At 41.8% G+C, this 25700-nt stretch overlaps 1 protein-coding gene and 1 pseudogene across 2 annotated transcripts in view; one reads left to right on the top strand and one right to left on the bottom strand.

Moving 5' to 3' along the window:
* Window positions 1-535: 535 nt before the first annotated feature.
* Window positions 536-13009, bottom strand: LOC106987670 (rhomboid domain-containing protein 3-like; annotated as a pseudogene).
* A 352-nt stretch (window positions 13010-13361) lies between these two features.
* Window positions 13362-25700, top strand: part of EMB (embigin) — a 46299-nt gene continuing 33960 nt past the window's right edge. Inside the window, exons 1-2 of one of the 2 annotated variants that reach the window (XM_053200819.1) lie at window positions 13362-13590; window positions 25441-25530. In XM_053200819.1, coding sequence (XP_053056794.1) covers window positions 13485-13590; window positions 25441-25530 — 196 coding nt within the window. In that variant the 5' untranslated portion in view covers window positions 13362-13484. The remainder of the gene's footprint in view (window positions 13591-25440; window positions 25531-25700) is intronic. The other variant, XM_053200817.1, reaches the window with a different exon arrangement.

Consider the following 25700-nt stretch of genomic DNA (forward strand, 5'->3'; position numbering starts at 1 on the left):
TAAAGTTTGATTGTTATATAATCTTTATTGCAAACAAAATATTTTGTAAAGAGATGACAGTATTTTATAGGTAGTAATTATATTCTGTCATTTCAGTGAGTCTGCATCTGAGTTAAATGCTCTTACATTTGCATCTAATCTGGTATTAAACAATATAAATGGCGTAATTCTTTCGAATAATTACAACTTTTTTCTTCTACTTAGAACAACATTAGATACCAAGTAGAAAAGACAGAAGTCAAGAGAGAGACCGCAGAAGAAAGGTAACAACTTTATGGTTTAGTGTTTGTAACGGGACTTCCTTTCTGAACAGAGGCCCCACGTTTACATTCTGCACTGGGTCCTGCAAAATGCGTAGGTATCTCCGCGCAGCTTATTGAGGCCCCGGAGAGGATACCAGGGACAGAGGTCAGCGACGCTCTTCCAGGTGCTGCAGCAGGTGGACTTCCTACCTGACTCCACCATTGTGGCAAACTTCTCCAGACTCTCTTTGCCAGCTTGTGGGGACCAACGGGCTCAGACTCCCACCATTGCTCTACCCTGCCCTGCTTATTTGCTTGTCTGGCTGTCCGGAGACAGGTCTGGGGCTCGGACTACCCACCCACAGGCCAAGCCTCCCGTCACCCGAAGGCTTACATGTGCTAGGGAGGACCAGGGCCCCGGGGGTGGGCAAGCAGCTTCTTCCCTGAGTCACTAGGGCCTCAGTGCCACCTTTCCCCGCCCCCGCCCACGAGGAGTGACATGGCGCCCTCCACGTGGCCTGTGGCTGCCATTGCTGCTGCTGCCTGCCGGTGGGGAAGCCCGTGTGCTCCAGCTGCTGTGTCTGCAGAGCGGGGATGGAGGACTTGGGCAGCCATAGGGGGCTTTCGGCACCCTGGGCTGTCCCCCCTCCCGCCCAAGGAGTGAGGGCTGGATCCCCACCTGCAGCATTTGCTCCTCCAGGTCTGCCCACAGTGGGGCCCAGGCCGGGCCCACCTCGGAGGAGCCCTCCCAGGTCTGCTGCACTGTCTCCAGGCCTGGTGGGGGCTGGGCTGAGCCCTCACCGTGGGGCCTGAGGCTAGGGGAGGCCATGTAAGGAGGTCCAGGGGCTGGAGGCCTCCTTCCACCGGGGTGGGTGACGGGCAGCGCCGCCAGGCCACCCGAGGTAAGAAGGAGTCTAAGGGCACCCTGCCCGGGCCCTGCACAAGATGCTCTCTGCAGTGCTTGCAGCCACAGCTCAGAGAGCTTCAGCCACAGGAAAGCGCTGTCTGCATAGACCAGGCCAACAAGGAAGCCACAGAAGAGCTGCAGGAAGGGGGGCTTGTTGTTGAGCATGTAGCCATGGCAGCAGCCACTGTGGCTGTCTAGAATAGTAACCCTGACCCGCCCAGCGTGACCAGGTGGACAGGCATATGGCCATGGCCACCAGCTGCACTGGGTACCCTGAGGCCTGCCTGCAGCACACCCATTAGGCTAGCAGCCAGAGGGAGCAGGGCAGAGGCGTGCAGGGACGGCAACTGCCCAGGGAGCGCTCCCTCCACCAGCTCAGAGTGGGTGGGACAACAGGCTCAGGAGCAGGCCAGATAGGGCTGTGTAGCCCAGGTCAGTAGCGGGAGCTCCTGCTGCAGCTCTGGGGCCAGGGTGAGGATGGGGCCAGTCCCACCGGCCACAGGCTGCTCAGCAACACCACAGACAGTAGAGGGGTGGGTAAGTGGGGTGCTCTGGAATGCACAGCATTGCTCAAGGTGTCAAGGATGGTTTGGGGGCTGTGTGCTTACTGGGAAGCTGGGAGGACAGAATGAGGACACAAGGACCGGAAAGATTCTTCTAGTGATAGAGAGTCCCAGTGTGGTTTGGACTCAGCTTTGCGACTTTAGGAAAGATACCCAAATTCCTTGGGCCTCAGTTTCCTCCTTTGCAAAGCGTAACCCCTGCCCCTGGAATGTTGGGTAGGGCCCCTGGCAGGAAGTCCAGACCCCAGCTTCTTCATGAGCTCAAAGCCCATTCTGCTTGTACTCAGGTGCTATGACCCCAGCCGGCACCTGTGCACCACCCCCTCCTAGGCCACCCTCCATTAGTCAGCCATTTTTCTAGGCTTGGGTCTCTTCCCCCAGCCCTCCCACCGGTCTCTGTGTCCAACCCACTTTTTAAAATTTATAGAAATAACAAAATACAAACATTTGTTTTAAAATACCTTTAAGGGCACCTGGGGGGCTCAGTCAGTTGGGCATCTGACTCTTGATCCAGCTCAGGTCTTGATCTCAGGATGGTGAGTTCAAACCCTGTGTTGGGCTCCATGCTGGGCATGAAGCCTACTTAAAAAAAAAAAAAAAAAAAAAAAACCCAAACCTTAACAATGACAGAAAAAAAACAATGCTATGAATTATATACTTAAGAAATATTTAACTAAGATCGTGTAAAATTTACATGAAGGAAAAGTAAACATTTCCTCAGACTCCATAAAATGGAGCAACCAAATAAAGAGGAATCAACATTACAAAGTTGTCAACCTTCTCTAAATCAATCAGTAAATTCAGTGCGATTTCTTTTTAAATTCTACTTTTGGGGAGCCGGGGTGGCTCAATTGGTTAAGCATCAGACTCTTAATTTTGGCTCAGGTCATGATCCCAGGTTCAAGGGATTGAGCCCAGCATCAGGCTCTATGCTGAACATGGAGCCTGCTGAGGAATCTCTCTCTCTCTCTCTCTCTCTCTCTCTCTCTCTCTCTCTCTCATTTTCTCTCTCTGCCCCTCTCCAGCTCATGCATGTATGCATAATAAATAAATAAATAAATTCTACTTTTAAAAGTAACTGATCATGAGAGATTGATTCAAAAGTATTCATTAAGTACAAAAAACCTTTAGTAATTTAGGAATAAAAGAAAACTTCCTTTGTATAATTATGGGTATCTATCAAAAACCGTATTTTCAGGTATGTACAACCAGCCCAAGATTCCTCAAAAACATTTAAGATAATCTTCAAGTGGGGATGCCTAGCTGGCTCAGTCTATACAGCTTCTTGATCTTGATACAGTCTATACAGATTCTTGATCTTGGGGTTGTGAGTTTGAGCCCCATTTTGGGTATAAAGATTGCTTAAAAATAAAACCTTTAAAAAAAAAAAAAAGAAAAAGAACCTTCAAGTGAAGCTCAAAGTCAGAAAAGTCCCGTATATGTGCTCAGAGTGATTAAAATAAACTTTTAATTCCCACAATCTTAAACAAGAATAAACAATTCAACATCACCCAACACGCAAGGAGAAGATTTAATATGGAAAGAGAAACTAACAAAAATTAGCAACAAAAATTCCATTCAACAACAGATTACTATAGGATTTCTAATTAAAGTAAGAAAATAAATCACACTTTCATTGCTACTATTCAGTATGCTTTGATGAGTATATTTTTTGCAATATTTTCTCATCTTAAGAGCTCCCTTCCTGTTCCCATGTTTTCCCCTTTAATTTGATTGACTCTCTTTCTTTTGAGAACTTTCTTCAGTAGCTTGCTGAGAAAAAGTATGCACGGGGGATAATTTTTTTGAGATAGTTCATACTTTAACATACATTTCTTTTGTCCTCATATTTAATTGACATTAATTGACAGGGCCTACAACTCTAGCTTGACAACATTTCCCTGCAGAATTTTGGAGGTGTTTCTGTTCTGTTAAGAATGTTAAAGCCATTCTATTTTTTGACCAGTTCCATATCCCCTTCTATGGAACCTATAGGATTTTCTTCTTATCCACAGTGTTCTGAAATTTCACAGTGATGTGCCTTGGTATTTTCCAGCTATACAGGAGGAGTGTATTTTCATTCAACCAGGAACTTAGTGGAAACCTTCAGCTTGCATTTCCTTCAGTTTTACCCAATTTTTGAATTATTTTGTTGTCGATTGTCTCCATTTTCTCTATTATTTAGCTATTGGACCTCCTGGACTAATTATATAATACTATCTTTTTTCTCTTCTTACAGCCATCTCTTTGTCTTTCTGCCCTACTTTCTGTGAGATTTTCCTCAACTTTATTTTCCCAAACTCCTTTCGTTTCTTTTATCGTGTTTTAAAATCTGATCTTTTTTCCCCTTAAATGTTCTTTTTTCATAACAGCTTGTTCTTTTTTCATAGATACAATATCATCTTTTAATCTGAGGATTTTTATTATGATATTTATGGGAATAAAAGGTAGGGCATAAGGAATATAGTCAATGATATTATAATAGCATCCTATGATGACAGATGGTGGCTACACTTGTGACCATACCATATAGTTATAAAATCACTGTTGTATACTTGAAACTAATGTAACATTATGTGTCAACTTTAGTTAAATTAAACAATGTAAATTTTTTTCATGTTTATTTTTGACAGAGAGAGAGGGAGACAAAGCATGAGTGGAGAGGGGCATAGAGAGAGAGGGAGACACAGAATCTGAAGCAGGCTCCAGGCTCTGGGCTGTCAGCAAAGAGCCTGATGCGTGGCTCAAACAACCGTGAGATCATGACCTGGGCTGAAGTTGGATGCTTAATCGACTGAGCCACCCAGGTGCCCCAAAATATTTTTTAAAAAGAAAATAAAAGAGGTCTTAGCATCCAGCATTCAGTGTGTGTGTGGACACCGATCTTACTATTTTCAGTAAAGTACCCACACAGCCAGCTATATAGGAGACAGAACCAACTTGTAAAGTTACACTGAGTCCTAATAACAGCCCTACACGTGGTTTATTTCTCTATGGTAGTCCTCTCAAAATTAGCAATTTTTGAACATCGAGCCTGCATTTGAGTTTTGCTCTGGGCCCCCAAAATTATGTGTCCAGTCCTGAGTACCCACACCCTCAAGTCTGCAGATCAAGACTAAAGACCAGTTTTACTCTTTTCCGTTTTCTCTGAGGCTGGGAGAGGAGCATTTGCCCAACAACGTACAATTCAGGTGGGGACCTGGAGATCTGCTTCTAAATTCAACGTTACACAATTCTCTTTACTCCAGTGCCGCTTTTCTTCCTTCGGTCCCTCACAAAGCTGCTGTGTCTAAATCTCGCTTTGCACGGGCACCAAGGTCACAGCATGCTGGCAGCTGATATTTCTCTACCATGCCTGTATGCGTTGGCCACAAACTCCATCAAAAAGGCTGCTCTCTATCAACAGTGAGGTACAGTTCTTCCCCTGAATGCCAAACCTACGTTGTGTGTCTGGTGGAGGACTCTGGCACGAGCGGGCTTCCTCAGGGGTGTTGTGCTAATTAAGAGGAGGTATTGGATGGCTTGTGTCTTTCTTTCTGGTGATCACATCCATTGTAAGGTTTGCCAATAAATTCTTTTTTTTAACGTTTTTATTTATTTTTGAGAGAGAGAGAGACACAGCATGAGCAGGGGAGAGGCAGAGAGAGAGAGAGAGAGAGAGAGAGAGAGAGAGAGAAAGAGAGAGGGAGAGAGAGAGAGATCTGAAGCAGGCTCCAGGTTCCCAGCTATCAGCACAGAGCCCAATGCCCGGCTTGAACTCACAAACCTTGAGATCATGACCTGAGCTGAAGTCAGACGCTCAACCGACTGAGCCACCCAGGCGCCCCTGTCAATAAATTCTGTTCCTTAATCCACTAGAGTGACTTGGTAACATTTATTCTCAGCTACAGTGCACAACAAAACACAGCTCCAAATTGGATGCATTTTTGCACAAAAGATCCTCAAGAGAAAAAATACCATAATTGTGTAATCTATAACAATAATAGTAGTAACAACAAAAATCACTACAACAAACATCCAAATATTCTATTTTATAGTTTGCAATACTGCCAAAACTTTTATCTCAACAACATTTGACAGATGTGTACTATCCCCCTGTTTTAAAGGAAGGGAAACTGAGGGATAGTTGGAGGGGTAGTTACTTTTAAAAAATTTGGAGGGGTAGTTACTTTTATTTTTATTTTTTTAAATTTTTTTTAATTTTTTTTAACACTTTATTTTTATTTTTGAGACAGGGAAAGACAGAGCATGAACAGGGGAGGGTCAGAGAGAGGGAGACACAGAATCTGAAACAGGCTCCAGGCTCTGAGCTGGCAGCACAGAGCCCGACGCGGGGCTCGAACTCACGGACCGTGAGATCATGACCTGAGCGGAAGTCGGCCGCCTAACCGACTGAGCCACCCAGGCACCCCGGTAGTTACTTTTAAATTCACCAAAAGATTAAGTGGTACTGCTGTGACTCAAAACTACTGCCTTCAAATATCCTTTTAACCAGTGTGAATATGCAAGGCTGTCTCATCCACACACAGAGCTTTCTTTTTTCACATGCTCTCTCCATTTTTGCTGATTCTCTACACTGAGAAAAACTAAACCTTCTTCAAAAGTTCCTTACCAAACAAAACCTACATTTATCAGATAAACACTCTCCTTAGCAACCATTAATCTTCCAGGGTGAATACAAAGCTGCTTTGCATCAGAACACAAACCAGAGTTACTATTTATTGATTATGCCACATCTTCAAAAAGACCTTTATAGAGCACCTCACAGTTTGTTAAAACTAAAATAGAGCACGCTTTCTCTGTAACGGTTTAATGAAAAAGAAACAAGGACATCACTAAAAACGGGCAACTATCTAGCTGTAGAGATGAATTCATTTTATCTAACTTTTAATTCTTATTTAAAAAAACTAACAAAACAGTTAAAATGTCATGGGAAGTAATATATTGGTTCTATTCTGAGATAAGACTCTTTGCATAAAGTCAAACATTTGGATAAAAACTGAAATTGTAGGGGTGCCTGGGACAGCTTGGTCAATTTAGCTTCTGGCTCTTGATTTTCACTCAGGTCATGATCTCATGGTCATGAGATCAAGCCCCATGTCAGGCTCTGTGCTGAGTACTGAGCATGGACCTTGCTTGGGATTCTCTCTCTCCCTCTCTCTCTCTGCCCCTCCCTCAAGTGCACGCATGCGCGCGCACACACACACACTCTCTCTCCAAATAAATTTAAAAAAATTAAAAATAATTGAAACTCTGAAATCATTTATAGTGAACAATATTCTCCCTCTCCATCTCCCCCCAACATTGTAAAGGTTGAGATAAAAGTTTAGGGATAAAGGCTTTGAGATCTTCGATTTTGCCTTTTATAAATTGCTTTGTCTCTAAAATGTGAACATGAGCTAGATCTCTTGAGACTCAGTCCAGTTACAGAATCTTTTCTACTTTCAGGTATATATTCAGGTGCATATTCAGATATTCAGATTATTTAATTCTCCTTCTTATTCATGTATTTGGTTAGCCTCTCCCCCCACCCATCCTCTTAACTAGACATTGCCACTTCCTTAAGGTAACTTGAAATATGAGAAAAAATCAGGAATAGTAAACAAATAACAAACAATCCATTTAAATGATTGGTTAGTTTATTGCCCAAATGCAGAGATGACATAAAATTCTAAAGTACAAGACATCTGAAAATGACAGAAGGTAAGTCATAATTATTACCATAAATTTTTATAATAATTTTACATTTATAGAGATTAACATTTACATTAACTTAAATTTCAAACATAAAAAAGAGAAAGCAAAAAATACTAGAAGAAAACATAGGATGTCTTTATTTTTTCCTTAAAGCAATGAAGGCCTTTCTAGGTATGACAGAAACAAAAGCCCTTTTTTATTTTATTTTATTTTTTATTTATTTTTTTTAACTTATATTTTATTTTATTTTTTTTCCAATATATGAAGTTTATTGTCAAATTGGTTTCCATACAACACCCAGTGCTCATCCCAAAAGGTGCCCTCCTCAATACCCATCACCCACCCTCCCCTCCCTCCCAACCCCCATCAACCCTCAGTTTGTTCTCAGTTTTTAAGAGTCTCTTATGCTTTGACTCTCTCCCACTCTAACCTCTTTTTTTTTCTTCCCCTCCCCCATGGGTTTCTGTTAAGTTTCTCAGGATCCACATAAGAGTGAAACCATATGGTATCTTTCTCTGTATCAAAAGCCCTTTTTTAAAAAGACTGGTTAATTTGGCTACATAACAAATAATTCTTGGTGGTAATGTCACAAGACAGAAGGCACACTGGGAAAAGTTATTACCAAAAACTAAATAGACAGTGACAAATGATGGAAGCAAACTTGGATTCTCCAGGCCTCTCTCCTTGTCCTGCAGATGACTGCCTTCTCTTTGTGTCCTCACATGGCCTTTTCTGAGTGTGTGTGTGTGTGTGTGTGTGTGTGTGTGTGTGTGTGCATGCGTGCTTCCTTTGGTATCTGTTCCTCTTCTTATAAGGATTCAATATTGGATTAGGTCCAAGATTAGTCATATTAGATTCTAGGCCAACCCATGTGACCTCATGTAACCTAATTACCTCTTTAAAGGCTTATCTCCAAATACAGTCACATTCTAAGGTACTGAGGATTAGAGCTTCACCATATGAATTTGGTGTGTGGGGGGTTGGGGGGGGATACAATTCAGTCCAATACACTTTTGGTTTGGCTATGGCATCCTTTTTCCTCCCTATCAACTTATTTCTGGTGCCAAGTGACAATATGATATCAGGATCTGGTCTTCGATTCTTCACATTTATGTCAAGATGCCCAGAGAGTTGACTCAGTCACAGTGCTAGTTGGGTCACACAGCAAGAAGTCTGTATACCTTTAAGCCATTTCTAAACTGGGTGGCTAGCAATAACTTGTCTCTATACCAAAGGGACCGCAAAACAGAAAACGATATTATAATAAAGCCCTATGAAATGTATCCTTAACTCAACTTGCTCTTAGGGAGATCCCAGAAACGCACCCAGCATGCCATCTGACTTGTGGGAAAGTGAGATACAAGAGCAGTTGGAGTAGAAATAAGTGGTCATATTAAATAATTCCAGTTACAGTGTTTACTTTAGCAAATTTTACAAAAGCATATGTCAAATGCACACACTATGAGCTCCTGTCCCAGGGCCTGAGAATGTGCATCTGTACAAGGCAGGGATCCAACTTCCTCTTCTAGTGGGGCAGGTTCTCTTTGTGGGTTGGATGGCATGTCTGCATTTAAGTGGGTACAAGGCATATCAAGTTGGGGAGCATCTGCTGTTGTTTTAAAGAATCAGGATGAAGAAAGTTTGCCTGTCACAGTGAGGAGGACTGGAGTGGGTATTTGACATATTCAGGGCCCCTGGTTGTATTTGGGAAACGCTTCTGTATTTAAGGAGAGTTCCACATTAGGAATCCTGCCTTCTCTCAAACACTCAGCGTCTCTGGAAGCTAGCAGTCAGGCTCGTGCTCTGGCCTTACACTCCCAGGTGAGCGACCGATTCAGAGGGGAGCAGAACAGAACAGCCTTCCCACTTGGCTGGTGAAGGGGCTGCAGGGATTGCCAAGGGTCAGCTGCTGACACGCAAGAGGCCTCAGGGATGGAGGCAGAAGTGGACGCAGGGTACCGAGTCCCTGGCCTTCGTGTTTGATGGGGCAGGCATCAGTGCTCTCCACGAATTCTGGTGTTCCTCAAAGTTTACCTTGAGTCTATTTTTTCAACGATCCCAAGAAGTACCTGACAAGTTTTAAATGCTTGTTTTTCTGCTTCAACGACTGACACAGAATTTTGTTGTTTGCAACAATGCTTGTACATTACATTTTCACATATTAAAAATGCTCACCCCAACTTACAATAAAACAAATATAAACTGTAAATGCATGCTGTATTCAACTGTCAGATTGACAAAGACAGAAATTGTGGTTTGTTGAGTGATACAGGTAAACATATTACATCCTTCCCTCTCGTGTATTACTGTTTGATATAATGTTTTTCTTCAATAAAAATTTTTAAAAATTAAATAGTGCCTTCCAAAAGAGGTAACCCACATTCCCATTCTCACTTTATGTGTTTCTATATTTATGTATTTATTTATTTTGAAAGGGAGAGAGGGAGAGAGGGAGAGAGTGTGGGCAAGTGGGGGTGGGGCAGAGAGAGAGAGGGAGGGATAGAATACCAAGCGGGCTCTACACTATCAGCACAGAGCACAACGCAGGCCTCTAACTCATAAACTGTGAGATCATTACCTGAGCCGAAACCAAGAGTCGGACACCCAACTGACCGAGCCACCCAGGCCCCTCCCCCTGCCATTCTCATTTTCATACCTTTCTGGGATCCTGTCATATACTTTTCACTCAACAACAGCTTATATCCTAAAAGAAAAAAAAAAATAAAGATTTTATAGCATTATTCTACAAACACAAGTTTTAGCAAAAAAAGGAAAAAATTATATTTCCTAACTGATTCTCTAAGAAGTAAAAAACAGAGCACACTAGCAGTAACTATTTTTTTTAAGATACTGCAGGAAACACAAAGATGTATAGAACTATTTTGAGGTACTGAGAAGAGTTGTAATATAGTTGGGAAAGAAGATATAATCACATAACCAGTTGAATACTAATAAAATATTTAAATGTAACTTGAAGCCAACAATGAAGGTCAAGTCACAAAGCTATAAATTATTAATTGTCAAATTAATCCTAGAGACAGTATGAGTTCAGAGGAGACTGTTGGATAATTTACTGTGGTGACACAAGCTACCCTAAAATTTAGTGGATTAAAGTGACAGCGCTATCTCCCAATCCTGTGGGCCAAGAGTTCGGGCGGGGCTCAGCTGGCCAATTCTTCTCCACGGAATATCAGCTGGGGTCACTGCACGGTACTCAGCTGGGGACTGACCTTGCCTAAGGCTCCAAGAAGAGACTGTCACAAATGTAGCACCTTCCTGCTCTTTGGCCTCTCTCCACCCAGCATCTCATTGTTCCTGTCCCTCTATGCAGTTTGGGCTTCTCACAGCATGTTGATCTCAAAGTAGTCACACGTCTTTCCTGGTGTCTGTCTTGCAAGAACGAGGAGGAAGGAAGAAGATGCTCTTGTGGTTTGGATTTGGAAACTCACACAATGTTACTTTTGCCCTGTTCAATAGACCAGAGAAGTCACAGAGACCAACCAGCCAGCTTGAAGAAGGGAAACACGGGACTCTCGTTTCCCCTCAGTAGTCCACATGGTGAGGACTAGTCAAAGTATTTGTGGCCATGTTTAATTCATCATGAAAGAAAAGGTCAATTTGGACTAGAAAGGTCAGAAAAAGCTATACAGGAAAAGTATTACAGACCCTGGTTTTAAAGACTATAGAACGTTTGAAAAAATGAAGTTGAGATAAGGTCAAAAATATCAACTATCTAAATATAAAGCAGGTAACAATGGGGAAAAGACTGTCAAAAGACTTAGCAAAACAAGGGGTGCCTGGGTGGCTCAGTCGGTTAAGCAGCCAACTTCAGCTCAGGTCATGATCTTGCGGTCCGTGAGTTCAAACCCTGCATCAGGCTCTGTGCTGACAGCTCAGAGCCTGGAGCCTGTTTCAGATTCTGTGTCTCCCTCTCTCTGACCCTCCCCTGTTCATTTTCTGTCTCAAAAATAAATAAAGGTTAAAAAAATTTAAAAAAAGACTTAGCAAAACACGAATTATATTTCTTTCTCAATTTATCTTGCTGTAACAACAAAAGCAATTGCCTCAGCTTGGGCAAGTCCCTTTTTCCTGTTCACCAACACATTGATTCAACCGAGAAGATAATTTTTCCTTAAACAAGGTCAGCTCATCTGAAATAAAGTGATTTTGGGCCTATTTCCCAGGAACACCTGGGGAAGGTCAGTCAATGTTCAGCTTGTTTGGAAAAGTGCTTGCTGTTCAAACTCCGAAGGTATAGACAAATGATTGTAGTTAATCCTGAGACAGGATTCAGGGCAGCAAGACAGGGGTGTGATTTAGTAACCATTGATCAGGCAATTTGGGTTTAGCAAGTCTGGTCAAGGTCCCAAGAGAGTCCATGATGTAAAATCTTAATCCTACAGGGTCTCTTATAATGCTTTGTTTAGAAAGGGTTAATCATTATAACCATAATTTTCTCACTGAGAAGAATTTTTCCTGAGATTTGTAGTTCATAAATAAGTAGTTCTCTAGTGTGTGTGTGTGTGTGTGTGTGTGTGTGTGTTTAATGTTTATTTTTGAGAGAGTGCAAGCGGGGGAGGGGCAGAGGGAGGGGGACAGAGGATCTGAAGTGGGCCCTTTGCTGACAGCAGCCAGCAGAAAGTGGGGCTTGAACTCATCATGACCTGAGGGAAGTGTGACCTTCAACTGACTGACCCATCCAGGTGCCCCCCATGCAGCCTATTCTGAACCCAGTGCCTGGTGCTTGGCAGATTTTTTAATATTAATTTGATATTAATATGCTTAATGAATTGTATTACTCATATTCTCTTAACACCAATTTAAATAATCTACGCTCCTCTGAAATTTTGCCTATATAATACTGAACCAGAAACAGGCATACTTTATAAGTACACCAATTAAAACGTAACCATTCCTCAGTAAAGTGAGCATCGCTCTCTCTTGTTTAGCGCTTCAGTTTTCAAAATTTGTGTCTCGCATCTTCTTTAATTTTTTTTGACACTGATATAAAATGAACTTATGAGTATCAAATCTGGCATTCCCAAAACAAAGGAAAAGGGAACAAGATTCATGAGAAATACTTAAAATCTTTTCATGTGTTCTAACACCCTGGAGAATCATAAGGTCTTACTGACTCTTATGTTATAACATAGATTTCTCCTCCCCTCTCTGATGGCTTTTAGTTTCACTTTATTTGGTGGGGAGCACTGAAAATCCCAAGCTACAGTCTTGCCGGGTTAGAAGTAGTATTATCTTAAAACTGTGTTCGAGTTTGACGAAGGTCAACAGGCTTGTGCCATTTACACAGTATCTGCTTTCGGTAGTTTCTGTTTCTTGACCTCTAGGTGGCTCCTTAAAAGCTGTTAGGCAAAGCAAACAAAAGGAAAAGAGAAGCAGACTCAGTGGGGCCTTGGGACTCGGAAACCTTAATCTAGAGAGAACCGGTTAAGGCTTCAGAGACCGGAGGGGAGGGTGTGTGCGATTGGAGAGCAGAGTCGTCCGGGATGCAGGGCAGCTGGAGAGCGCCTACCACCTGCGCAAACATAAATCTCCTTAATAACCCAGGGATGTCCCGGGGGGAGCGGGAAAGTGTTCTCCATCCTCTCATGTGTGTCATCAAATAAGTGACCGCTGCTTCAGACGAACTGCACAGAATAGTCTGTAGATGTATATATATGTGTGCACACATTAGGAGTTTCAAGCTCTCCTCCCGGACACGGGCTAGACATCACCTGCCGCGTCTGTAGCAGGCTCCCTCCGAGCCCTGCCAGAGCCGGGAGGGCGGAGGCAGGAGAGGCTGCGGCGCGGAGGTGGCCACTGCACAGCCGGACGCGCCTGCCGCGGCCAGCGTGCTGCATAATTGATGGAGGACCGCGCGCAGCCCTGGGTCGGCGGCGGGCGCGGCGAGAGCGTCTCAGGGGAGGAGGGCAGGGTGCCTGGGCCCCTCCCACTCTGCTTTTAGTCGCGCGCCCCGCCCCGGGGACTAGCTGCTGGCGCCGGGGTACGGGCGACTGTGCGCAGGGCCTTCGGCCACCGACGGCGGTGCGCGAGGACCGCGGCTGACCCGCCGGAGCCATGCGCGCCCCGTCCGGCCTGCTGGGGCCCCGGGGGCCGCTGTCGCTGGCCCTCTTGTGTCTCCTCGCCGCGGCGCGCGGGAGCTTGGCGGAAGGCCAGCCCTCAGGTGCGATGGCTACAGGGCCGAGTTGGGGAGGAGGGTGCGCTGCAAGGGACGCGCGAGCCTCGGTCCCCGTGGGGAGAGGCGTTGGTGGGGAGAGGCGCGGGGATGCTGGAGACCGCGCGCGGGTGCGGAGCGGCGGCCGCCTCCGTCCTTTGGCCAGCTTGGGTTGTCCAAGCTGGACGGGAGGACTGGGGCGGCTCGGGCTCCTCCGCTCCGGGGAGGGAATCTTGGAACCGAGAGCGCCCCGCGAGTCGGGGGCGTTGGTAGCAGGACGGGTCTGGGTGTTCCTGGGACGAGGGCGGCACGGTGTGGGGGTGCGAGCGGGAGCAAGGAACTCGCTCCGCTAAAGTGCCAGGATTTCTGAAAGCCACATTCCCCGAGGCCAACTCCCTTCGCTGGAATCGATAGTAGGTTTAAATATCACCTCCCTGCCTGGCAGGTGGGCTGGACTTGAGGATGTTTTTTAGAGCTGAGTTGAAATAACAACGTAACCACAACCGATCAACCAAAGCTCCCCGCTTATTGGGTAGTGTGTGTATCTTCTTTTAAACACCACGGTCTCTGAAAACGAAGGTTTTGCGGGTTTTGTTCTAATTGTTTCAGACACTTTGAAACAGGGATCTGTGTGCAAAACATTACCGAAACCAACACCAGATTTGGCATTGTAGTTTCACCTGTTTATAATCACTTGCCATGTTGAAAGTATTTCATCCAACCTACTTTCTAATGCAGGTTTCTGTGTTACAAATTTCAAAGTGTTAGCAGCTAATTAGGAGAATAGACTGCCTTTCAGGTTGACAGATACTGCCTATCACCAACTAAAATTAAGATAGTATGCACAAGATTTTCCACCTTTATGAGCTTATAGCATGTAGATTTTTTTTTGTAACATAAAGATGGAAAGATAATCAAAGGATAAGATTTTTCAGTTTTTTACATGCCCTTTAAAGGGTCTAGTTGTTAACTTGGACAAAGCATTATGGATTGCTTCAGTTCCTAAATTTCCTTGCCCCACTTCCTAGCCACGTACCTCTTTTTCATTCCTACCACTTATAAAGAGTGGTCAAGGACTTTTTACCCCCCCCCCCCCACCCCCCCGCCCCCTTGCCATTCCTGATTCACCCCTGGTTCACCTGAGACTGTTGCAGCTCTGAGGCCCATTGCATTCTGGATAAGTCCTATGGTTCTCCACGTGGTTGTATGTTAAAATTATCTGGGAGCTTTACAAATACTGGATCCTGCCTTCAAAACTTTTGATTCAGTTGGCCTGGGATTTGGGCTGGACATCAGGTATTTTGAAAGCTCCCGTGTGATTTAATCAAGAGATCCTAAGCTGGTTTTCAACCCACTGCTTTAAAATTGCGGTGGCCTAGAGAGTGCACCATTGGGTGAATATTTATATGCTGTTGGTAGCAGGGAGTCAGGTTTAAGTTGACATTCAGAGCAGACTTCTAAAGAGAAAAAAGTAGGGAACAAATGAAAGTGGGTTAAATTAACAAAGTTGTAAATAATTGGGATGGTGTATGTAGGTATGGCAATTGTCCGTGTATGTATATAGTGTCAGTCATGGCCTTTCACCTCCGCTTAGGCGAAAACTGTAGAATGATGTGCTGTATAAAAGGCATGAAGTTAGCATCTCATTTTAAGGCAGGATTAAAAATCGTGAAGCGACCTCATTTTATTCTATAGAATCTCTTTTGATCTCTGGGAGATTCAGTTTTCTGTTTGCTAAAGGCTATTGTGACGTTTACTGACTATTTTTTATGTAGGTACTTTGAATTACTTGGAAATAGGTATTCTATAAGCCTAAGAGTTTGGGCAAAATTTTAATAATAAACATGGTTATAATTTATCATATTTACTATATAACAAGTGGGCCAGGCATTACACTGTGCAGTATATAACCCTATGGGTTAGCTTTTATTGTCCCTGACTTTTCAGATGAGGACATTGGAATTTAGGGAGATTAAACAACTGCCCAAGTATATATAATTATTTAAGCAGTAGAATAGGAAATTAAGCATTGTTCAGTCTGACTCCAATGCCTGTTTTCTTTATTTTTTAATTTTTTAAAGTAAGCTCTAAGCCCAATGTGGGGCATGAATTGTGACCCTGAGATGAAGGGTCGCATGCTCTACCAACTGAGCCAGCCAGGAGCCCCCTCCAATATCTGTTTTCTTAAACACAATATTCACTCGTCTCTCTGAGATAACTGGGTATGTCTATGAAAGTTTGGAACCACTGACAGAACACGGTGTATGGATTTAAATGCTTGATTTCAGCTGAAGAGCATGCTAACACACTTTGAGTTCTAGAATAAAGTTAGACAAAGGGACTCACTTTAATTCTTTTAAGCTGTTTCAATTAAATAAGAAATGTAAAATCACTTTATTAAAGCAAATATTAGATAAATGGGAATATTTAAACATCATTAATATTACTCTTATGTGGAACAAATTGAGGGGATGGGTCATGTGTATTTTTTTTTTATTTTTATTTTTTACATTTATTTATTTTTGATAGAGACAGAGCACAAGTGAGGGAGGGGCAGAGAGAGAAGGAGACACAGAATCCAAAGCAGGCTCCAGGCTCTGAGCTGTCAGCACAGAGCCCGACACGGGGCTTGAACCCACAAACTGTGAGATCGTGACCTGAGGTAAAGTTGGGCGCTTAACTGACTGAGCCACCCAGGTGCCCCGAGTCGTGTTTATCTTTTGAAAAATATGTTTGCAATGCAAGGGAAACATTTGAAGTGATCATTTTTAACTTCTGGGGGACATTGCTTATATACTTTCTTGATTAACCACCTTCCTAGAGATAGGAAGGAATCAAGAGATCTCTTGATAGGAAGAGATAGGAAGAGCTCAACTACCTTTCTAGAGATACTCCCCATCCCACATATACAGCAACCACCTAGTAATAAATATTTGTGAGAACGGGTATTATTGAAGCACCTACATGTGCCTGACATTGTGTTAGTCTAGATCTAAGTAGAAAACTTCAGCAATATTTTTTAGCAGTTTTGAGTCATTTCTTTAAACTGTTTAAAGGAACAGATTAACTATAAGCTTATGTTTAATAGAGTTATATCTGATGCATCAAACTTTTGAGCCTAAATTATCATCACATTTAAAATTATATAAGCATTTGTTAAGAATTAGTTCTTGGCTCTTCCTCTTCCTGTTCTTTGGTCCCCACCTCTTGCTCCCATCTCCTCCTCTTCCTCCTAGGAATGGGTTCTATAGTCATTAGGTTGGGGAATGCGGGGAGGCAAGCTCCCTTATTAGAGGAAGCCAGAGGGTCCCAGGTCAGGGAATTAGAAAGTGGGCCAGGTCAGGATGGCATCCAGGTAGGGGAGCAGCCTCGTGTGGAGTGTTAGAGCCCGAGTACGTTGAGACGTGTCCTCCTGCAGAGGGGTGGCCTAGAGCCAGGTCTCAGAGCTGAACAGCGTGACAGGGGCTTCAAAGCAGGGGCAGCCGGACATTGTGCTGTCTGATCTTGATCAGGGGGGTGTAGGGAAAGCACACAGAAGAGCCAACAGTGCAAGATGTTGGAGCCCAAATGGGTGAGGAAAACATTTCTTTGGGGCCAGGAGTGGCTGTGGCAGTGGGAGATTAGTTACATACAAGAGGATTGAGCAAATAAGTAGAATGAGTAAGAATAATAGGATGTAGGTTTTTCTCTTACAGCAGAAGGAAATAAAAAGGGGAAACTAGAATGAACCTTGCAGTGTTGGGTTGCAGTTGACAGCATTAGCGTGAATTCATGACTTTAAATCTATTTGTCTTTTATGTGTGTGTCTATATAAACAGATGCATAGATATAGATGTGTATATGTAAGTATACATATAACGCATATACGTCACATATATTTATGTATGTATGTATACCTTTCACATATGTTTATTTATGGTGTGTGTGTGTGTGTGTGTGTGTGTGTGAATATACACATGCATTAGCTCTGCCCACATAGGTGGGGACCACTGATTTCTCAATTGTGATGACCATACTTAGCAGCCAAATCTTGACTCTATATATGATTCTTTACTAATGGGTAACTAGGACTTCCTGGAAAAATGACTTATTTTACCAAAAGGGAAGAGAAAGTATAAGATAAACCCTGAACTTCTTGTGCCAGAAAGCAATGAAGTGCCCAAAGAATGATGGGCCGTGTCAAAAAGATACAAGAGCCAGAGAGTTTCCAGTGGACAAACCTGGGACAAATTGAGCATCAAAATAAATGATAATAATAATGGACTAGTATCCATTAGCTGGAGAATGCCCACTGAATAATATAGGTATTCATGAGTACATACTGATATAAATTAATTAAATGAATCAATTGGAAGTTTGATGAGGCACAAAATATTACATAATTTTAAAGTAACTTCCCACAAAATTGGTGAAGTTGTATTAATGAAAAGGTAAAGAGAACAACTTTACAGTGGAGAAGGCTTTAATCAAATGATCAAAGTGAAAACCATCAGCAAAGAGAGGATTAAAAATTGTGAGCCATGTGATAGGATGCAATGAGAGCACAACATCACCTCTGTGATATATTTGCCAAAGAGGTCTACTCCAAATCTAATCATATTCAACATACCTATCCTGGAGCCATACTGGTCATAGAAGTCAAGAATGACTAACGCTGTTCCAGAGCGAAGGGGAACAGAGGGACGCGGCAGCTGAGAGCAACATGTAATTCCGAACTGCAACCTTTGGCTAAAAAACACATTTTAAGGACTTTTGTTGAAACTTCAATGAGATTTGGGATGAGATGGTAATAGCATAAATGTTGATTTCCCAATTTTAATGGCATTGTGGGATGGTGTGAGGGTTATGTCCTTTGTAAGGAATGTATAGTAACGTTTCAGAGGGGAATAGGTCATCAGGTCATCAGCTTGTTCTCAGATGGTTCAGGGGAAAAATTTTCTGTGCTTGAAACTATTCTCTTTGAGATCGTTTGAAAAGAAGGAAAAAGAATTTCAACTCTTGAGGCCTGGGTGACTCAGTTGGTTAAGCATCTGACTCTTGATTTCAGCTCAGGTCATGATCTCACAATTTGAGTTTGAGCCCTGAATTGGGCTGTCAGCGCAGAACCTCCCTGGGATTCTCTCTCTCTCCCTCTCGCTATCTCTGCCCCTTCCCCATTCTCCCTCCCTCCCTCTCTCCCTCTCTCTCTCTCTCTCAAAACCAACAAAGAAACAAACTTAAAGAAAAGAGAATTTCAACTCTTTCTGGGAAAGCTTTAGTTAACATAGACATTAAACCACAATGAGAGTTGAGAAACTGTCATTAGTTTATGTAATTAAGTATCATTTTTCAAAGGAGTTTTTGTCCTTAAACAGATTGTAAGTGTGGAGGCTGTTCATCCTACAGTGTATTCTTTTGAAATTACTTTTGTATCACTGGCCTCCATATTTCACAATATAATGTGAACCATAGAAATAAAAAACAAGACACACACAGTGACATAGAAGGAAAAAACCTCAGAGCACCTGGCTGGCTCAGTCGGTAGAGCACGTGACCATTGATCTCAGAGTTGTAAGTTTGAGTCCTATGCTGGGTGTAGATTACTTAAAATAAAATCTTGAAAAGAAAAGAAAAAAACCTCACAATATTCTATGAAAATAATAAACCCCCTACTCCTGATAAGACATAGTCACTGTTCACATATAATATCTCAAATAATATATTGTTAGAAATAATAGATGTTATCTTTGAAAATGGTGTTTTTCCTTTAATCGGAAATAATGTTTCTCTGCAACTTTTAAAGCTGTGATTATATTGGAGCACCTAGGTGGCTTGGTCAGTTAGCATCTGACTTTGACTCAGGTCATGACCTCACGGTTCGTGGGTTTGAGCCCTGCATCAGGCTCTGTGCTGACAGCTCAGAGCCTGGAGCCTGCTTTGGATTCTGTGTCTCCCTCTCTCTCTGCCCCTCCCCCCACTCACACTCTGTCTTTCTCTGTCTCAAAAATAAATAAACATTAAAAAAATTATTTTTAAAAAGTTGTGATTATATTATTACTAATGTATCTTCACTCCAAAGATAGAATCTTTTTTTTTTTCAATAGCCTTATAATTACATAGTTCTGACATCCTGAAAGGGAATTTAGATACATCATTCGATTGATCTTGAAGCCCAAGTGCTTTCCTCATGTAGCCAAGAGGCTGGAGCTAGCTAATAGCTATAATAGATTTCCTGGTTTGTGTTTCAAAACTCCTTCCAGCCCTTAGTGCCTGTCTGTGAAAGGTCCTCAAAAGGCCCCTGGCAGGAGGGTGTGGCTGGCAAAAAAGGTGGCAAGAGATGTTCTTGCTTTAAAATATCTACACCTAAAGTGTATAGAACAGGACCTGAGGGCCACAGGGCCATTTGAAGATTACTAAAAATAATCACATTGAAGAATCAGAAGTAAGGAGGTACCTATTTTGAAATCAAGGTTTCTCAACCTTGGCATTATGACTTTTGGGGCTTGATAATTCTCTCTTGTGGGGGGCTGTCATTTTAGAATGCCCAGCAGCATCGCTGTCCTCTCCTATATCATGAGTTGTGTCTCCAAAAAAGATACGTTCAAGTCCTGGCTGTTGGTACCCATGAATGTGACCTCATTTGAGAGTAGGGTCTTTGTAGATGTAATCGAGTTTAAAGGAGGTCATAGGAGATTAAGATAGACCCTTAACCCAATGACTGTGGTCTTTGTGAAAGAAACGAGAGAGATTTGGATACAGAGATAGACACACACAGAAGAAAGATGGCCCTGTGAAGACAGAGCCAGAGATTGGGCTGATGCAGCTATCAGCCAACGAATGCCAAGGATTACCGGCAACCGCCAACAGCCAGGAAGAGGCAAGGATTCTTCTCTAAAGCCCGCAGAAGGGGCAAAGCCCTGCACCTTGATTTCAGCCTTCTAGCCTCTAGAACTGCGAGACGATAAACTTCTGTTGTGGTAAGCTGCTACATTGTGGTAATTTGTGTGGCATTACTAGAAAACTACTGTAACCTATTAGATACAAGTGGTAACGGCCTCCATTTTGTGACCTCCGGAATGTCGGATGGCCTGTGGAGGCAAAGGTCAGCCCAAGCTGAGAACCACTGAACAGAATGTAAGTCTCATTAAAGAATAATCTAGTGGGTGACACATTCGACAAACCCACAGTCAAACCTTGGGGGTTTTATTTTTTAAGAGTTTTTTTGGCCTAAGTTTCATTGTTAAAATATCTTAATGGCCATTTAGAGGTAGTTTGAAACAAGAGTTTTCACACTGCCCTTCAAAATATATTTTATTGCGAAAATCATATTTAAAAGAAACGAAAGGATCAATTTGTTTATATTTCAATGTGGCCAAGTTTTAAAAACAGTTTTACAAGGCTCTGTAAAAGAGCACACTGTTCTTGCCATTAGGCTTTTTAATTGTTCTTCAGCTTTTTGTTTGTTTGTTTGTTTGTTTGTTTGTTTGTTTGTTTGTTTTTGCTGGTCTAAAAATGGCCTTTTTGTCCAATGGTTCTCATTCTATGTAGAAAAAATATGAGTTCCCTGTTTGTTTTTTAATCTGTTCCTGACTTAGAAAGTCTTACTTTTAAATGTCCCCATCAGGAATTTATTTTTTGTCAAACCTTCTTTTCTCTTTTGACAAACTCTCTCTGGATTATGTGTCTGGGATCAATATAGTCTTATTCTCCTCTTCTTTCTACTATTCCTGTTACAGACAGGGGATAGGAATACCATATTCCTTGAATCCAGAAGTAAAATTCTAAAAGCACTGTTTATTAGAAATATTGGTAATTCGATATTTTAATGCTATAGTTTAGTCATATCATGGCTTAAAAGGCTTTTGCAATTTGGCATGGGATCTCATGGTTATATATAGCATTGCTTCCATGAGGAAATATATTCTGAGTTCCAAACTTCTGTTGTATAAATAGTATATATTATCCATTCCTAGGTTATAGTCTTTTTGTAATTGGGCTGCACGTTTATAATGCTGTGTATCAGACAATGCTAAAATTAAGATTTATTAAAAACAACGTTAGTTATACATATTGATAGCAATCAACACATTATTTGGAGGAGAGAGAAAAAGAGAGAGAATGATATTTATCCTAATAATGGCTTTTACTTACACCTTTCTCTAAATGAAGTCCTTCCAAGATTGTAAAATATAATAGAGATGGGGGGGGGGAGGGATTTAGAGAAAATGCTTATTCTTAAACAGAGGTATGGTTGAACTTATTTTCTGATACAGGTGAAAGCAAATCTTAAGACCCAATGCAGTGTTCTAGTGTTACTTACCCTCTTCTTTATTTTCCCAATTTACTTCAATTAAAATGGAGCTCCAGAATTAAATATGTGAAAATGTTACTTTAATATTTTAAGTAGAAATTAGAACATGTATATTTCATTTAAAAATGTTAATAGTATAAATTATAAACCCATCTAGCAATGTCTATTTTAAAATATAATATGTGAAAGATATTTAAGTAGAGACCATTTTGCTATCTTACATGAACCTAACAATAGTTGAAAATTAGGATGTTATTCAGTTCTTTGATGCAACACCCTCATGTCCCATTGCCCCTGTAGAGGGAGAAAAATCTTTAATCCTTAGAAAAACTATTAGATGTGGGGTGCCTAGGTGGCTCAGTCGGTTGAGCATCTGACTTTGGCTCAGGTCATGATCTCGTGGTCCGTGAGTTCAAGCCCCGCGTCGGGCTCTGTGCTGACAGCTCAGAGCCTGGAGCCTGTTTCAGATTCTGTGTCTCCCTCTGCCCACCCCTACTTGTGCTCTGTTTCTCTCTGTCTTGCAAAAATGAATAAACATTAAAAAATTAAAAAAAAAGAAAAAACTATTAGATGTTACTCTTTCATGTGGCATTTTGGCCACTACCTATAAAAGAATGTCGAGTGGAAAATCTCCAGCAACGGTTAAGAAAGGGGTGAACAGGATACATTGAGGAATGTATGCTATGGTCTTGGTACCGTCACTCAATATTATACAACTTTTCTGATCCCTCCTGTTTCCTCCATGAAATGAAACCCCAGGTAACAAGTCAGAGGCAGCACTTGGATTAGGATACAAAATTCCTGCCTCTCCATTTTGAATTTCTTTCTGCGACTCAGCCTAATCCTTTTGGAAAAGTATTCAAACCAATCTGCCTGACTCTCCTGCCAATTTCCTTTAAACATCAACCTCAGCTGAATCAGCCTCCTGCCCGTGTCCTCCTACTGAAAGCAGTAAGGTTTACATTCCCACTTTTTTGATTAAAAACAAAGGACTTCTCACTGTTACTATTCTCACACCTTCCGGAGACTTGCCCTGCTTTTTCCACTCAAGAGGTTTGTGTACCTTGCCTCTTAAAGGGACTGTTCCCAAGGCAAAACATCACAAGAGCTACACATTTCCTTTTGCACTTGGGCTTGTTCAGTGGAACCTGGAGCCTGATCAAGATAAATGAATGCTTTAGAAGGGATATAAAGTTAGGATACAGGTGGCAGCTGGTTTACGGATGTCTGTATTTTTAATATATGGACTGGCCGTGGAAAGTGGTCACAACAGTTAGCACATTCTGGAGCTACCCAAACTTCCCTGCTCTTGAAGCTTGGTTTTTCTTTTTCCTCCTATTCCTTCAGCTTCTGTAAGCTTGGATTTTGCCCATGCCACTCCTAGACCTCTTTTCTCTTCTTGCTCGAATACTGGTGGGCTCTTCCATCCAGGTCCTGATATCGAGAAATGCAAAATGACCCCAGCTTCCAAGCCCATCTCCTTGGCATTATCTCCACCTCTGTTCCATCACCAGAGTCCCTCAGAGATGGAAACCTGGCTTCGTACTCTGCAGCTCACACACCAATTTGGGAAATACACAAGCTAGTTATAGTCAATACAGCCAGTGGGTGGCACTCTGAAATTTTAATGACTCTCAATCACATTGTGGGCTTAATCGATATTAATATGACCCATGTCACCCTGGAGGGACCAAGTTTACTCAGTCTCATTGTCCTTACCAGCATCAAGCATGTATCAGGGGCTCTACATATTTACTTATTTAAGTGAAATAAGAATTAGAAATAAAACACTTTTTTCAGCTTATGTCACTTTCTTATTGCTGTTGGTGGTACGAATACTACTACTACTAATAAATGATATGGTCTAATAAATATCAGATATTAGACCATCTGATATCATTTATTAGTATTATTAGCGATATTATTTTCAAAGGATTATAGGCTTTTTTAGGGGTAAAGAATGTGGTGGGAACCCTCACAATTGTATTCAGCTCTGCAGCAGACTAGGCCAAGAAAAGAGAACTCCCAGGCAAGGAAACAAAGATATCCAAGTTGATGTTTTGCAAGTTTCACAGAACAGATGATCTAGAACAGCTCATTCCTTCCCATCCGCACCCTCCTGGCTTCCGATCCACAAGTCAATCACATCCGCCTTCATCTTCCTGAGATATTTCCTCTTAAATACAACCTCTAAGTGAGCTATGCTCAAGAATGGAAAAAACAATACTTTTTTTTTATCAGGAGAAGAATGATGATAAGAGCCTTTTGGCCGTGTGTGTGTGTGTGTGTGTGTGTGTGTGTGAGAGAGAGAGAGAGAGAGAGAGAGAGAGAGAGAGAGAGACAGGGAAAGACAGGAGGGGAGACACACACAGAGAGAGAAAATGAGAGAGAGCGAGAGAGAATATAAATGAATGAATATTAGATGTGGGTGGAAGAAATGTTTTGTATTCCTGATAGCCCAGTGAGAAACTCAGGGCATATTTTCCTTTATAGTCAATTGTCAGAGCGTGGTATGATTTACATATTAATTTCATTAAAGGATTAAGGAGGAAGTGCATTCTACCTTCCAAAGCTGCGTTGAAGTGATCAAGCTTTTGGAATACAGCTTATTGGAGAGCTAGGTTCTGCTAGGTAGATTTTTTATTAGGCAATATTGTAAAAGCTATGTATAAGCTGAACCAACAAAGGTGATCACTAATTTTGATATTTTTCATGCACATGAGAAAAGAACTGGAAATCTAATCTTGCACTAGGAGTAAGTTTCTGAGCAGAGTATTAAGAAAGTGAAATAAAAAAAAAGGCTCAGGTTTAATTTAAATTGAATGAGATGTTGAAAGAATGCAGCCAAGACTACACTCATAAATAATCCTTTTTCCCTTTTTTGACTTACTTGATAGAGTTGGGGTGGTTTTCATGGGAGGTAAGTTCAGGTGCCTTGAAGTCAAAGAAACCGTAACCAGAATACACTCTCCAGATGAGTGGGCCAGGTGGAAATGGAAATTTTCTTCTTCAATAAAGGTTTTCAAAAGATGAAAGAAGTGACAGAGGAAAACCAAAAGTCACTTTGGTAGGGGGCGCTTCGGTCTGTCACTGGAAGACAAACAGAAACCTTCACTGTGTGTTCATTGTATCTTCTCTGTCCTCTTTTAATGCCCCTTTATTATGGTCTCTCTGTCTTTGTTTACTCATTTTCCTTCTGCCTCTTCATGTCTGTCTTTTCTACCACTCTTATCTAATTCCTCAATGTCTTCATTTATGGTTTATAAAGAAACTACAAATGGTAGGATAAGACAATGAATTTTTTTAAAGCTACTTGATATAAATCAGTAGGTATTTTTCAGTAAAAAAAAAAAAAGAACATAGAAAAAGTTGGAAATTTGGTCACATTTGATAGCTCCATATATTTCTGAATCTCTGGGAGCATATGAGACCTAGTTCATTGGAGCTTCCTGAAACATTTTTCATTCAATAGTATACAATATAACATTTTAGCTGTTACATACTAGCTTGTATGTATGATAATACATAGCTTGATAATACTATGTAACCACCTGTTCTTTTTCTTACAGTTTCACCTTTGACAAGTCTACCCATTGAAGAAGAAAGGATAACAAAGTATTCTAACCTTTCCTTGGAGAGTCATAACATACCACCCACAGGTAAATGTATCTCATTTCAAATAATACAGTGCCCCCCCCCCCCCCCAGTTTTTACTTTTGATTAAGTGACTGAATTTTGCTTCATGAACTGTTAATCCCTGCTCATGGTCTGATGGGAGAAACACCCCAGTACCTCATCCAATTAGAAGGGAGCATGGAGGAGTCTAAGG

This window comes from Acinonyx jubatus, chromosome A1, assembly GCF_027475565.1.
Source record: "Acinonyx jubatus isolate Ajub_Pintada_27869175 chromosome A1, VMU_Ajub_asm_v1.0, whole genome shotgun sequence".
Lineage (NCBI taxonomy): Eukaryota > Metazoa > Chordata > Mammalia > Carnivora > Felidae > Acinonyx > Acinonyx jubatus.